This window comes from Papio anubis, chromosome 8 (assembly GCF_008728515.1).
Source record: "Papio anubis isolate 15944 chromosome 8, Panubis1.0, whole genome shotgun sequence".
Classification (NCBI taxonomy): domain Eukaryota; kingdom Metazoa; phylum Chordata; class Mammalia; order Primates; family Cercopithecidae; genus Papio; species Papio anubis.
The window spans coordinates 20,794,077-20,809,692 of NC_044983.1; the positions used below are offsets into that span (position 1 = coordinate 20,794,077).

Sequence of the window (15,616 nt, forward strand, 5' to 3'; positions counted from 1 at the left end):
GGGTTGGGAGGAGATGGAGGTAATGACTCAACTCATCCAACACAGGCTTGACCTAGGGGAGGTTGGGTAACTCAGCAGACGCTCCAGTGGGGTGAGGATTGGAATAAATGGGTGATGCTGGAGATAAGGGCAAGAGGGCGTGCTGGCAGGGAGGGGCTGCTGGTTCCGGGCAGAGTTTGGGAGGAGGATGGGGTGGGGCACACTTGGGCTTTGTGGATGAAAAGAGGGATGAGCTTCTAGGACCACTGGGTCCTTTCCTGAGATGAAGGAGGGACCCGTGATGGTGATCTGGGAGGAAAAACCCAGCAGGTAGGGCAGCAGCTCAGATGGTAGATTTAAGGCTGAAATCCCAAAACGGGAGACTCCCAGCAGCAGGAATTCTCAGGAGGGCCCCAAAGGCAGAGATTCTGAGCCTTCTGGGGCCCCTGCTGCTCCCTCACTAGAGCAGAAGCTGCATTCAGGAGCCTACCAGTCCACGGAGCTTTCCAGTCCTCAGAGAGGAAGTGATCTGAGTACCGCAAACCACTGCGAAGCATTTCTGGCATTGGGTTGAATGGGATCCCAAACCAGAGGATTGCGTTGTATATGAGTTTCTAAATATTTTTCAAGCAAATATGATCGAAAATGGATTTAAAAACACAATCCAAGATACAAATGCAGTCACAGAACATTGCCCCATTGGCTCAGGCCAGAAGAAACTGGAGTCAGGGAAAGAGGCCAGCAGACTCAGAGCCCCAAGAAGCCAATGGCGCCTTGGAGGCTCTTAGGAGGATATATATATATATATATATAGAGAGAGAGAGAGAGAGAGAGAGAGAGAGCGCGAGCGAGAGAGAGAGAGAGAGAGAGAGAGCTGGTACTTTGAGGCAATGGGAAGCAGGATCTTTGCATTTGAGTCTCATGCTAGCATTGCTGAGCTGTGGCTCAGTCCCCAGCCGTGACATGGGGGTGGGTCTTGCACAGAGTGACAGTCTTGGGACTTCTGCCCTTTAGGACTGAAGGTATCATATGGATTCTCTAGTGGGACCACTTGATTTTCTAACAGGGACTTCAAGGCCCAGAGAAGGGCTGTGACTTTGCAGACGTCATAGAGCTTTGTTCTCATGTTAGAGCCAGGACTAGAAGCCAGGTCTCCTGATGCCTGATGCAGTGCAGTGCAGAGGGTGTACATCTGTTCAATGATCTACATCCTCATTAGATGGAGATTTCCATGTCTTAAGACCCAGAAAATACAGTTTCTAACAGTGAAGCAGGGATTATTCCTGAGCTTGCCACCTCTGAGCCATCTGAATCCTGTGTGGTCTTCTCACTTGATCTAGTAAGAATAGTGACTGAGTTCAGACCAGGCTTGTAGCTCCACCTAGAAATGTCTCCCCATAGTATATTCACCTGTCGAAGGACAATGACATCGCCCACCTCCTCCTCCAACAGTCTTCTTTTGGCTTTTTGGAAAGGACAGCTCTTTTTCATAATTTACATTCCAGTGGATCCTCTCAACAGCTCTGTGGAGAAGGGTATATTATCCCCACTGTCAGATAGGAAAATAGAGGCTCAGCCAAGTTAAGAAATTGACTCAGGGTCAGAGAGAGGCAGTGCTGGAACTGGAGCCACAGCCTTGGTCTTTGGTCTGATCTCTTCAACCAACAGCACAGGAGAAGCAAGTGGATGGGCTGAGAGAGGGGAAGGTGGAGGTTGGCCATGCTTGGAACTGTGGAACCTGACCCTAAGCACCCCGGGAAGGAAAGCACGTCTGATGCGTTTCCTCCCAGCTCACCACCTCAGATCCTGGGCTGAGGAGCTAGTGCCTACAGAGCCATGGTAGGTGGAGGTCACCTGGAGGGATATTGTACCTGTATCCAAAGAATCCAAAGATGGAGGCTTATCCCTCTGCAAACTCCAGAAAACTCTGCTCTGTAGCGAGGAGAAGCAGCCAGAATGTAACACAGGGACATGTCATCTGGGTTGGACAACTTCCACTAAGCCAGCTGGGCATACTCCAGAGATGCCAAGCTGCTCTGTTGTTTCCTGGGGCCTGTGGGCCACTGGGATTTTCTCTTCCTCCTCCAGGAAAAGGACAGAGTGAACAGCCCCACAGGTTACCCGGTGAGCACCCTGGGGTAGTTCTACTCTACCTAGAGTCCAATGGGATAATACATGTCCAGCCTTTAGCACAGCACTTGGTGCGTAGGAAGTCCTCAGCAGCTTAGTGGTTTTGTTATTGTTGTGGGACTTGAAAGAAGACTGAGATCCTCCAGGAAGCTTCCCTACCCCACCCTATCCTTCCCACTTACCCCCAAACTCTGATTTAGGTGCCTTCCTATCAGAATGAACCATTATCATGACACCAGTCCCAGTGTATTGAAATCATCTGTTTTTGTGTCTGCTTCCCCGACAGAGTGTAAGATCTTCAAGGACTGTGTGTTGTTCATCTTCGGACTGTGACTACCCCACCCCCATGCTGAACACTACCTGGCTGAATAGTTTTGCTAAATTCATGGATGAATGAATGAGATGTGAAGAAGCTCTGGATGATGCCAAGTTGCAAGGGAAAGCCAAGAACTGAGGGGAACTTTTGGGAGGCATGAAATGGAAGACCAAAAAAGGTGGGGAGAGGGAGGAAGAAATGTTTTTTTCTCAGGCATGAAACTGCCTAGACTAGGTTATAGAAATGATGCTACTAGACGGAGATTTGCCAGAATCCAGGGAAAAAGAGAGGATGTGGCAAGTGGCATTGTGGATCAAGTGATTTTTGGGGTACCATCTTGCCTGCTCAGAGCCTAGGGTATGGGTGAGAATGTGACCGTATTGGAAGAACCTGACCATCCACCAGCTTTCTGCCAAGGGAGGGAACATGGTCAGTCTAGTCACAGACAAAAGAGGGAGCTGGCTTTGCAGGAGCGATTTCTGAGAGATGAGGCCAAGGGAGATTCCCACTCCTAGGCTGGGCAGCAGGAAGAGTCATTCATCTCATTAGGAACTCGGTACCAAGGCAAATGTCAACAGGAAGAGAGAAGGCTCTCGGTTACAGTTCTCAAAGGAGGCACTTCTGTCTCTCCTTGGCCAGGCTGGAGTTTAGGAATCATTGGTGGTCTTTGACATCTCAGATGTGAAAGAAAGGCTAAGGAGATTGCAGTCAGGGGATGACAGAGCCAAGCAGAGGAATGGGGGCGTTGAGGTTTGAAAGGACAGGGTACCTGTAGCCCAGGGCTGGCCTGGCAGTTCAGTTAGTACAGGTTGGGGCTCTGCTTAGGGGTCATGGGGACTTTCCCTCACCATTAGCCTTCAGCGTTTGTTTGCTGCTTTTGGACACATTCATTTCCTTTAAAGCGCTCCTGTGACCTGGTCCCATACTGTCTCTCCGACTTCATCTCCTATTGTCAACTCCCTTCCTTTCCAGTCACTCTGCCTCCATGTTACTCCTCGAACTTCCAAGAACACCATCATCCCCTGAGGACCTTTGCACCTGGACAACTCTTCCTCACATGGCCACGTGGTCCATCCTGTCACTTCCCGGGCCTGTGCTGAAAGACCCCTCCCTGTGAAGCCGTCCCAGATCACCCATATGTGATTGTAATCCCCTTCTCCCAATGCTAGCCATTCTCCTTCCTCTGTTGTATTTTTCTCCATTATCACAATAGGACACAACACATATTTGCTTCTTTGTTTTTCATCTGTTTCTGCCCTGGAGAAGGTAAGCTGTGACAATGCAGGACTTTTTGTTCACTGCTATAACCCCGGTGCCTAGAACGTGTTGCACATGGCAGGCCCTTGACACATATTTAAATAAATAAACGAAGCAATTAACCTTTCTGCAGGACCTTCCACTGATCGGCGGGATCTGAATTCTCAGCTCTGCCCCTCCTCGAGGTATGAGCTTGGACAAGTCACAAACCTCTTTAGGCCTCTGTTTCCTTATCTGAAAGGGAGAGTGTTGGACTAAATGGCATCTTAAGGTCCGGGGAATCACCCAAGGAAGTGGGACCTTGAGGTAAGGGCCCTAATGTCCATGATTCTCTGACAGAATTTAAAGCCCTGCATCCCATTAAAGCCCTGCATGTCAACTCTGCCCCCAGACCAGGCCTGGGCAGAAGCAGGGCCACTAGCCCTGTAGCTGGAAGCTAAGAACTAGCCAGAAGACTGAGATCAAGGACTGATGACTAAGATGAAGGGAAAGAGATGGACGGGGCAGAACTGGGGCTGCTGCGTTTTATTTAAATCCCTGATAAGGATCAGGAAGCAGGCAACAGCCCAATGACACATTAATTAACTTTGCAGATGATACTGGATCAGGAAGGTGTCCCATCCACCCATCTCAGCGAGAGAGATGGGACAAAAGGACCTGAGAAGGGGTCAGGAATTAGGCCAGGAAATGACAACAATGAACTTTGGCTGTGGCCAAGAGGGGAAAGGACTCATGTTCTCTCGAGTGGATTAGGGGGTAGGGTGGAGAGGATCTATTTTCAGAACACAGATATGCAGTGGATGGTAGGGGCTGGGAGTGGTGGCAGGGACTGCGAGGTCCCCTGGCTGTTTGAATTGATGTACTGATCCCCAGTGGAGACAGAGCCTGTTTTCTTGCCACTGTGTTTGGAGGATGGGGACGGGGTAAGGGACCTGGAAGATAAATGACATTGATGGAGCACCTACCATGAACCAGGCACCATACACAGTATCTCATTTAAACTCCGCAACAGCAATGATAAGACAAGAGGAAATAATGGGTCAGATAGACTAAGAACGTGCTGAGAGTCACACTGCCAGAAAGTGGCAGAGTTGAGATTCAGATGTAGGAGGGAGGTGATGGTCCCAAAGTGGGTTAAGGGCCCCAGGAGAAAAACTAGAGTAGCTGCCAGGTTATCAAACTGCCTCTTTATTTTTAGGACTGAAACCTAACTAAATAACAAGTACCCAAAAGAAGGCTTTCATTAGCACCCTGGGGTTCCACGGGTATGGGAAGTTTTCTTCTGTCCTTCCTGCTGGACCAACCTGACCTTCCTAAGCAGTGCAGAGAAAGGAATGGGGAGGAATGGAAGACTGTCAGGCATCTGGACAACGTGGAAGGGTGACGCTAAGGTAAAAAGTGTTCTCTTGCAGCGTGTTGTGGAAAAGATACCAAAGGGCCCAAAGCCTCAGTTCTGTTCTTGCCATTAACCCCTCTCTCTTTGGTGAGAACAGGGTATTGACAGATTCTAGGTGAGTGAATGGCCACCCCTGGGGTGAGCCATTTCAAGGAATACAGGCCCACAGACAAGGGTAACTTCCACTGAAGAGGGCTTGGGGTGTCCCCAGACTCAAGGGTGACAGACATCTCTATTCTTCCAGGGAGCTGAGAGCTGGAGGCATTCCTGAGACTCTAGCTAGGAACTCAGTGGGTGACCCAAAAGGGAATCCCAAGCAACAAATCTATCATTGAGCAGTCTGTCTCTGGTTGGGTCATGATGCCACAACAAAAGGCCCAAGCAGAGAAGGCTGCAGGCCGTGGGCAGGTCTGGTGGGAAGGGCCAACCCGAAGGACAGCCATCATGCTCCAAGCAGCATGAGCAGGGCTCAGCTCAGGGGCACCATCAGAGCAAGGATAGGATTGGAGGGTGTGGAACCCTAGAGTTCCCCTGGAATGGGGTGAAGGAGGGGTTGATAGGAGCAGCACAGGGTGCCTGGGGGCCCGGGAAGGCATTTCTGAGGCCCAGAGGAAGGGCCTTCCTCATCCAGGGACCCTGGGAACAGAGCAGGGTCTCGGTAAACCAGAGAAGCCACACATGTCCTGAGAGAATGCACTGGGGGCCTCCCTGGAGGAGGCAAGACCCAGAAGCAGGTAGGCAGTATGAAAGAAGCTGTATGGAATCACAGTCTGGCGCCCACCCAGCCTAGAAGTTAGAACATTTTTGTTGACATTCTTCTTGTTTGCAGCTCTGTAGCCATGTTCTGTTTGCATTAGCTCCCTGGTAAAATTGCTCAGAAAACATCCTTCTAGGCATCTGTGTGTTTGCTAGAGGGGAAGAAATAGTGTTCCCAGCCTGGGGTCAGAGGCTGGTGGAAGCCAGGAGAGGTAGTGGCAGGAACTGCCCCAATTCCAGGCTAGAGATGAACCAGCTGTGACAGGGATGGGGACTCTTCTGGAGCAGAAATAGTCAGGGTCTGGTCCTATCCTGCCTGGGCATGGACACATCAGAGGCTTTACTGCAAATTGGGGAAAGCTTCATGACACTATCTCCCACCCTGGCCTACTCCTGCTCACATGGGGCTGTGAAAATGACCAATTTTTAAAAATATTAGAGATGGAGTTGATGGAAACATTCAAGCCAAAAGAATGGTGACACTCCAGAGCTGACATGCTGGGAGAAGGCTCCAGGGCCAGGGGCTCTCCTGGCCTCTGCGGATGTCTGACCAGTGAGTGAGACTGTGTGGTCCATGTGGACCTTCTTCCCTTTCCTCTGGAGAACCCTCTCCTCTCTGCACAAAGAATGGTTATTCTGGAAAGAACCCCTTGGGATAGATCTGAGACTATGACCTATTTTTAAAACTCCACGGCACCTTTTAGACAGTCAGTTATTTCCCCTTTGTCCTTAAGATTTTGCCAGTATGATTTCTAGCTCTTGGGACACACAGAAGCCTCCTGCTTTCCCCAGGCTTATTGTTCCAGAACACCAGGGAAGCCAATCAGGGGCAGGAAAAGGCAGCTCACAACCCCCTCATCTATGACAAGCAAATTATGGATTAGCAAAAGGAGATCAATAACAACTGGCCATGAGCTATTACCTTCATTCACCAGAATCCACCTTGCTATTCTTTTTGATATGCTTGTGAATACAGACACACTTACACACTCGCCACTACCACTTCTACCACACACCACACAAAAACATATGCCATGCCTTGCCCCATGTTCTCTCCAAGTAATTCACTTACACTCAACCCCAGTTCACCAAGTACAATTTTGCAAAGAGTCATCGCTTTCAGTACACCACTCCCAAGGTGTATGTGTGTGTGCACGTGCGTGCGCGTGCGTGTGTGGGGCATCCTTTCATTCATCCCCAAACACCCCAGGGGTTCTTGGGAGGAGCTATGCCTCTACCCCTTCCATATTTTGATGCCTGATTTTGCCCCAGGGCCCAGGGCCTATTCATTGCAAAGCCTCTATTAATTCCCTCCCATGATAGCCCCATCTAGGCCTTGCCTCCACCTTCTCCCTACTTCATCCCTGAGTTTCAGGGTTGAGTCTCCTCTCCCCATATTTACAAAACCTAGGCGGGTTGGGTAGCTGGTGTGATGCTATCTGGGACAGTCTTATCTAGCTACAAAGTGTGAATCAGTGATTACACCACACAGGGTTGGTGCCAGCCAGGCGGACTGCCATATTGCCAAGTAACCCAGTGGTTGAACCAGGTTGGGTTGAGTAATATCCACCAATGGATAGTGAGTTTGTTAATCATGCAGCATGGTACACAGTTGATGAAAGTGTAACACCGAAGGCCTGGTTTGATTGGAGAAGGTGCAGGTGGGGCTGGATGCTGACTGTGAAGACACTCAGGGACAGTATCTTCCTCCCATACTACTCACTTGAGAAACACATAGAAATCTGGAAGGAAACATCTAGTTTAGCAAAGAGATGGACTATATGCTCAATTGTCAGGACCTTTCTGCCATCTTGGATTCCCTCTGTTAAAAAGGAAGGATACTTCTATGAGGCTATTGAAGCCTCAGTCTGAAATTTTAAGTTTCATGAAGTAAGAGAAGGGAATTCAAGATGGCAGCCGGTGACCTAAAATTGTGTGGGTGGGAAAATTTAAGATTCCATACTGCATTCTCCTTCTTCATCTCTTACTTCAAAAACATTCTTTTCTAGGGCCACAGCCTACCTCCTCCACCCAGGTCTGGCCTCAACTTCTTGATAACTATAGCCAACCAGAAATACCACCCATATTTTTCTCTGTGGTGGGCCTGCCTTGCGGGTGCCGAAGAGCTGTTTCTGAGCAGGGACACGGCATTTCTGTTGCTTTGTGGCTGACCTGGTTTGCACCTCAGGGTCTGAGACACAGACCCCAGTCACAATCTGGTGGGGCATTTACATAGCGCAGCATTATACACCAGGCCCCTAAACCTGGATGAGGCAGATCATATGTGAAATGAACTGCAGAGGAACCCAGGTGAGTTTTTTTTTAGAGGGCAGGCAGGAGGAAGGGGAGGCAGCAAGGACTGACTTGTCCAAAGACAGCTCTAGAATAAGCCTCAAGGGATAAAGTCTTCTAAGGACTATGGGGAACAAGGTGAGGGGTGCAAAATAGAGATGCAGACACAAGAAGGAAGTGGAGGATACATTTTCCTCAAGAGAAATGGAGAAAGCTCTAGGGCTGGCAAATAAACTAAGTTAAGGAGGAGGAATGTTCTAGGGAAGACAGCTTGGAGGATAGGAGAAGCATTGCTTTTATGGGAGGTAGAAATAATAAGGTATGGCAGTTTGAGGCTATGCAAACATTCCCTGTGTGTTCTCCAAATCCCAAATGTTCTTTCTTCCTTTCAAGGCATTGGATCCCTAGGTCATTCATAGGAGCTGGTTTTCAGCGAGGTTCACCTTTACCAGGCAGCTCCAAATAGTGAGGCCTAGAGGAATCCCATCCAAGCGGGATTAAAGTTGTAGAAGTTTAAAACCTGATTTTTTCCAGTGATCTGACCACAGAAGAGCTGCCAATCTCTCTGGTCATCTTGCCAACCCTGAAGAACCTTGGTCAAGTCTCCACCTGTTTTTCAGGCTTCGAAAGCTTTGGCAAGAGAACTACTCAGTGTGGCTGACAGGCCCTCCAGTGTCCTGTTCTGGCGTTCCCTAAGACTGTCTCTAGAGCAACTGTTAATAAACCAGGAGATCTCCCTTCTACCCTCGAATATCCATCGGAAACTGGAAAGAAGGTTCTAGAAGATTCCCAGTCACCAGCCCTGACTCCCATGAATTTACCTAACCCATTCACTTAACCCCTCTGGCAGTGTGAGGCTTACAGAAGGGTGGAGGGGAAGCCTATTCTCCTGGTACCACAGAAAACACTAAAAACTATTTGAAACACCAGAACCTTGCACAAAATTCTGACCTACTTCCAATAACACCAAGTTCCACATTTCCACTTTGAGAGTTTTCAGAGGAAGAATGGCACAACCAGGCATAACAACCTATCAAACAAATCACCAGCCAAAAACAACCCAAGACAAAAAACAGGCCAAACTAAAGCTTTATGCTATAAAAACAAGAAATAAAATAAGGAGATTTATAGGCCGGCTGATTGTCAGCAAACACAATATATTTACTGTATTAGCATTTGCTCACAGTGCAAATGGTACAACATTACACCATTTCAATATTTCGGTTTTTAAAAATGCTGTTTTCATTAACTATATTATATTGGCATTACAATATGACAAAGGAGCAAATGAAATGTTGGTGAAGAATTTCACCTTTTCACAATATCAAGCATATTTTTTTTAACCTTAGTATAAGGTACTATAAATCCAAGAAATAAAAACATCCACAAAATATATTACATCTGGTTTGTCTTTTTTCTAAGTACTCAACTTTATACAAAAGTCTTTCAAAAAATATCATTCCCCATAGGTTTTCCTGTTTAAAACCTGATTTTTTTCTCTCAGTTCACATAAGTTAGAGTGCATTTTCTTTTGTTGCTTTTTTTTTTTTTTAAACATGCAGACATATAAAAAATCTGGATAGCACAACCTTTTGGCAACAAAGTTATTTTTCTCTTAGTTTAGCTTAATGTCTGAGAACAGTTTTATTAAAACAAAGGAAAACTCAATTATCATGCAGTGACATGCATATACCAGAAGGAGCGAGGAAAAAATATTAAAGGGTATCTGATTCCTCCTTCTAGCTTGGAAGTGACCAAAATTTTTGTTTTTTTAATAATCATCACATTATAAAAAGTATTCAGCAAAATACTGTCTCTGCAAAGAAAGATTTTACCCTTCAGCTGAAAAAATATGGGCCCTCCTGGCAAACTTCATCATCTTCTCTCTCCTTCTACAAAAAGTCCAAGTACCTGGATATTCACAACCCCCTGCTCTTTGATTTCCCCCCTTTTCACTAGAGTCCTTTTAGTATTATTTATCCACCACCAAAAATCAAAACAAAACAAAACAAAAATGGTACTTCTTTTCCTTAAAAAAAAAAAAAGTGGAAAACGCATAAAGTGACTTTAAAAACAGACATTCTGTAAACTCCAGACCTTTGTTCCTTCTCTCTGGGCAGCTTACTGACCACAGGAGAAATAACGCTAACAGGAACAGTACATTCAGTCAAGACCGCGCTGGAAGCTGTGGCAGAGAGCAACCTTCCCTACTACTCCACTTCTAAGGAGCCACCCTGTGCGAGAAGGGTTGGCAGGACAGCTGGGAAAGAGGGGTGCCTGAGAAGAGGTGAGGTAGGGTGGGGAGAAGGTGAGACTGGGTATGGAAAGGAGACACCTCATTCATCAACATGGATTCATGAAAAAAATCCTCATATCTTTGAGGAAATTTTGGACAGAGATGCGTATATGTGTATACACACATATCCGTACATATATGTGTATATGTGTACACATGTACACTCATGTATATGTACAGATATGTGTGTATCTATATCCACACACATAACACACGTATGTAGATATAATCTCATCAGTTAACATTTTCATAAAAAATAAATCATTTAAAGCTGTATACGCCTACAAATTCTCTTTATTCCGGTGCACTGCACTGGATAACCAAGTACCTTAGAGATTTTATTTTGCTAGGAATACATATTGTGTGTATGTTATGTATATATATGCATGTGCATTTTTATACACATGCATGCATATACATACACATACATACACACACACCATATACATATATTTAAATTCTATCTGTTGTGTTGGTGATGACAAAGGGCAAAAGCAGAGCCAGCTTCCCCATGATGGTGGGAAGGAGAAATTGCTATGTAATTGAGAGAAGACACAAAGCTGGAGTGGCTGGTTGAAGCCTGCCTTTCTGGGAAAAGATTTTGGAAGAGATGGGAGAAGGTTTAGAGGGGAGAAGGGGAAGAAGCGGGAGGGCAGAAGGCAAACTCAGGAACGTAGATTTCTTAGAGTGGGGCTAGGGAAATACACATATATTTTAAAAGGCAGGCTCAGCGATGGCTGCTCTTTCTCCCCACAGATCAAACTGCCCTGAGGCCTAAGAGGGAAGCGCTCAGAAAAGGAGGGGTTCTGAGGGGCCAAACCCGAAGCGGCGGCAGCAGCACCGCGTCGGCGGCATCCGAGGCATTTCTCTAAGAAACATGATTTCAGAGCGGATGGAAGACCACCTCTTCCCGCTACGTGCGGACCCCCAGCCTGGGACATCTCCCAGCGGCTTAGGGACCCGAGGTGGGGAAGAGTTTGGGGTAAACACAGCCCAGTTCAGCTCAAGAGTCTTACACACACACGCTTGCGCGCGCGCACACACACTCACACACACATACACACACACGCGAGCACGCACACACTCGCGCGCATCCCCGCACGCAGGCGCGCGTGCGTGCGGCGGGCAGCAAGCTCTGCGCTTTGGTGCGCTCCTTACCCCCTCCCCCTCTCGAGTCTTCGAGGGGGTACAGAGGGAGACGTGGGGGAAACAATGAGGTGTTTGGGTCGGGCGAGGGTTGGATGGGCTCCGCCTTCAGTCCCTTGCAGGTCCTTGGCGCGGCCCGGCGGCCCCTGGATCAAGGCGATCCGAACTGAACAAAGCGGGCTAGACGCCACCTTTCCGCCCCCACGCCTTGGCTCAGTGGGGGACCGCGAGGGGAAGGCGCGTCCAGCCCTGACCCCTGACCGCTGGCCGGCGTGAAAGGTTGGGAACCGGGGGCATCGAAGGGGAGCAAGGGGCCGCACGTCCATGGAGAGGCCAGGGCGCGGCCCCTGCGCCTCCGTGGCTGGCTTTCCCGCTGCTTTCAGGCTAGCAGCCGGGAGGCACTGGAGGGGAAAAGTGGGGATCTGGGGGCCCGATCCTCAGGCGCAGGTGGTGACCACTGGGGCCAGCGACACAGGGGGCGCCGAGGATGCAGAGGGTGCACCGCCCTTCTCCGCCTTCTTCTCCTTTTGCTTGAGGTGGATCTTGGCGTGGCGCTTGCGCTCGTCGCTGCGCGCAAACTTGCGACCGCAGAACTCGCAGGCAAAGGGCTTCTCGCCCGTATGAGTGCGGATGTGAGTGGTGAGGTGGTCGCTGCGGCTGAAGCTCCGCATGCAGATCCGGCACTGGAAAGGCTTGTGGCCCGTGTGGATGCGCAGGTGCCGGGTCAGCTCGTCCGAACGGCTGAAACGGCGGTCGCAGCCCTCGGCCGGGCACGCGTGGGGCCGTTCGTGGAGCGGGGTCTTGCTAGGCCGGTTGGGGTACTTGCGGGGCCGGATGGGCTTGAGGGTGAGCGGCGGCTGGGGCAGGCTGCCAAAGCCCGGGTGGATCTGCTTGTCTTTGAATGCCTTGATGGTCTCCAGAGGGGTAATAGGGGGCGGGTTGACCCGGATGGGGTCCATGCCCTGGAAGGGCTTGTGCTCCGGAATAGAGCCCATGTCGTTGGGATGGTGGTACAGGTTGTAGTCAGGAATCATGGGGAAGAGATTGCTGTCCAACGCCGGCTTGGCCGATTGGTAATCCTGGGGGGAATAGGCGAGCCCGGGGTTGCCCTGCGGATCGTGGAAAGACACGGGCTCTGAGTAGAGGTCGCCGCAGTTGGAGTAGGGGGGTAGCGCCGGATACATGGCCTCCACGTCACCCTGCGGTGGCTGCACCATGCTGGCAGTGGACGTCTGCGTGCTGAGCGCCCCTGAAGCCGGGGGCACCCCCAAGATGCCGGCGCTCATGAGGCTAATGATGTTGTCCTGGCACCAGTTGGAAGGGGAGTCGAAGGCGAACTTTCCCAAGTAGGTCACGGTCTTGTTGCCGGGGGCTGGCTGGAAGGAGCCGGAGTAAGAGAGTTCCGGGTTGGGCTTCTCGTTGGTCAGACCGATGTCCATTACATTCTCTGCGGAGAGCGGGGGAGAGAGGGGAGGGGTGAGTGAAGCCGAGCCGGCTCCGGGCCACGGGGCCCAGGTCCTTGCCCAGGTGCGGAGGGTGCGGCCGGGTGGAGTGCGTAGCGCATGGGGTAAGAGGAACGCTGAGCCCGGCGCAAAGCGGGCGGTGCCGCGCTCCCGGGCGCAACCTGGATATAGCAAAATACTACGGATCGGGGTGTGGAGTGGCTGCTGCACACACACCGCACAAGCCGCGCACACACTCACGTACCACACACACACACGCGCGCGCGCGCGAGAAGCATTGTTGTTCTTCCCGAGGTGGGGCGGGCAGGTAGCTGCAGCTACAGGTAGTTTCAGACCCGGAGCGCGCTGGGCTCTCGCTCTCCACCGCACACAACTCAGCCTCTTCCCTTGGCCCTGTCCGCTCCAGGACGCGGCGCCTTTCCCTCCCCGGCGATGCCCCCCACGCGCGCTGCTCCCGGGTTGCCGACCCAGAGCGCTCCGACGCTTTGTCCCCGGAGCGTAGAAGGGTGCCGCCCTCAAAGGGAGCTCTCCCTTCACCTACCCCAGCCCCAGCCTCCTCGGGCATGAAGGAGCTTTAGGCTCTTGCTGAAGGGGAAAAGCCTAGCCCCAGCTAGGGAGGGTGGAGAGCGGCGGAAAACCGGCCGATGTCTCCATGGCGGGAGCGGCCGCCCTTCCCCAGCTCCCCGGCCCGGAGATCGTTCCCCGTGGCAGGCCCTCGCCCCGCGGGTGAGCCCCCTCCTTCTCCCCGCCGTCCCCACACCCCCACGGCTTTGCTGAACGCCCCGGAAAGGCAGCGTCGCAGTACCTCTCCCACCGCGGGGACTCCACGCCGCACATGGCTCCATCCCGGGTGGGAGGCTGAGGGAGTAAGGGGGGAGAGCGCGGGTGAAAAAGACGCCGAGCTCCTCCCGGGAAGGGGGCGACAGCACCACGCCTTGCGCGTAGCCCGGCGATCGGGCCCCCTGCGTGGTGAGGGAGAACCCCAGAGCCGCTCTCACCTACCTCCCTCCGGTCGGCGGCTGCCCCCACCCGGGAGAACCGAAGCCTCTACCGTGGCGTCGCCAACCTAGCCTTCTCGATCGAGGAGGGCGGGAGGAGTGGGTGGGAAAAGCAACTCGCCCCCCGCAAAATTCCCAGCGCGCCCCCATCTCTCCATCCATTTATCTATATATCCATCCATCCATCCATCCATCCATCCATCCATCCATCCATCCAACCATCCATCCATCACCAGGTCGTCCCCTCCTCCTCTTCCTCTCCCCTTCCTTCCTCGCTGCCTCGCCGCCTCCCCGCCGCCCTTACCTGTAGCCATCTGATTGTAATGGACTACCGAGTCGCTGCTGCCGGAGAAGAGGTTGAGCGCGCTGGGGATCTCCTCGGGGTACAGATTGTCAGGCAGTTGGTTTAGCAAACTGCTCATGGTCACCGGCAGCTTCTCGGCGAGTTTGCCGGTCATAGCACTCCCGAGCTGCCGCCGCCGCCGCCACCGCCGCCACCGCCGCCGCTCGCTCCTAACGCAGCTTCCAGGCAAGCGGCATCCGAGAGGCGATCCGTGGTGCAGGGGAAAAGCATGCGAGAGGGAAAGTTCGGGGGGAGGGGGGAGGGAAGAAGGGAAGGGATGGGCCAGGAGAGGGGATCTTCTCTTTTTTGGGGGGCGGGAGGGGGCCCCAGGGGGTAATCCTCTTGGGTGCCTCAGCTGGTGCGGTAAGAGGCTGGGTCGTGGGGGGGGGGGTGGGGCGTGTGCGAGGGGTGGGGTGGGGGCTGGGCTGAGGGGATCTCGGCTCAAGGGGGTCGGACGCGGCCTCAGTATTGATCTCGCAAACAGACACGCGCCCGCCGCCCCCCCGCCCCCCGATCTGCCACCGCCACCGCCACCGCCGCCGCCGCCGCCGCCGCCGCCGCCGCTGCCGCCGCCGCTACCACCACCACCAGCCCCGCCGCTTCCTAGCAAGCTCACTGCTGCCCAAAAGCTCCCAGCCAGGGAACTCCACCAGCCTATTTATCTGAGCCCCGGGAAAGCTCCGTGACGTAGCTGCCCATATATGGACAGACAAAGCCCAGCCGAAGGGGCGCGACGTCACAATGGAAGCTCCTCACAATGGAACATTAGAAAGCAGGAAGCGGGCCGCAGCCAACGTGCGGCGCCCGCACCGCTAGCGGCTCTTGAAAAAAAGAGAGAGAAGGGGAGAAGAAAGAAGAAGAATGGGAGAGAGAGGAAAGAAGGTTATAGCTGCATGCAAAGCGCAAAGCGCGTAGCGTGGAGTCGAAACGCCAGTAACTCATTGTGTGTGTTATATTTGAGGTTTGCATTAGGAGAGCGCATTGGGGGGTGGTGGGCGATGGGGTGGGATTGTTTGCAAGTGGTCTCCAACACCCTAGCAGTTAGAAAGAGAGTTAAAAACACCTGGCAGAGTCCCTTTGCAGCCCAGGAACTGCTGGGGAACCCGGAAGGCGTGCGTTGCGCCCCAGCTACCGCAGCGGCTCCAGCGTTCGGGATCCTATCCGAGATTAAGAGAAAGGGAGTGCTTCCCTTTGTGGGGGGGAGAGCTGCGCGCAGGGTTGGGGGGGGGGGTGTTCCAACGTGT

At 52.0% G+C, this 15,616-nt stretch overlaps 1 protein-coding gene across 3 annotated transcripts; it reads right to left on the minus strand.

Annotated features, from left to right (window-relative positions):
- Nucleotides 1–9,197: 9,197 nt before the first annotated feature.
- On the minus strand, nucleotides 9,198–15,001 carry EGR3 (early growth response 3). Of its 3 annotated transcripts, XM_031669431.1 has the most exons (3): nucleotides 14,334–14,392; nucleotides 13,837–13,889; nucleotides 11,596–13,015 (listed from the first exon to the last, which is right to left on the minus strand). In XM_031669431.1, the coding sequence occupies exons 2-3, from the start codon at nucleotides 13,874–13,876 to the stop codon at nucleotides 12,006–12,008; spliced, it is 1,050 nt and encodes a 349-aa protein (XP_031525291.1). In that variant the 5' UTR covers nucleotides 13,877–13,889; nucleotides 14,334–14,392; the 3' UTR covers nucleotides 11,596–12,005. The 3 variants fall into 3 exon arrangements, with proteins under 3 accessions (XP_021797820.1, XP_031525292.1, XP_031525291.1); XM_021942128.2 differs by lacking the exon at nucleotides 13,837–13,889 and having other exon boundaries at nucleotides 9,198–13,015; nucleotides 14,334–15,001; XM_031669432.1 differs by lacking the exons at nucleotides 13,837–13,889; nucleotides 14,334–14,392 and adding an exon at nucleotides 14,034–14,257 and having other exon boundaries at nucleotides 9,198–13,015.
- Nucleotides 15,002–15,616: the final 615 nt, after the last annotated feature.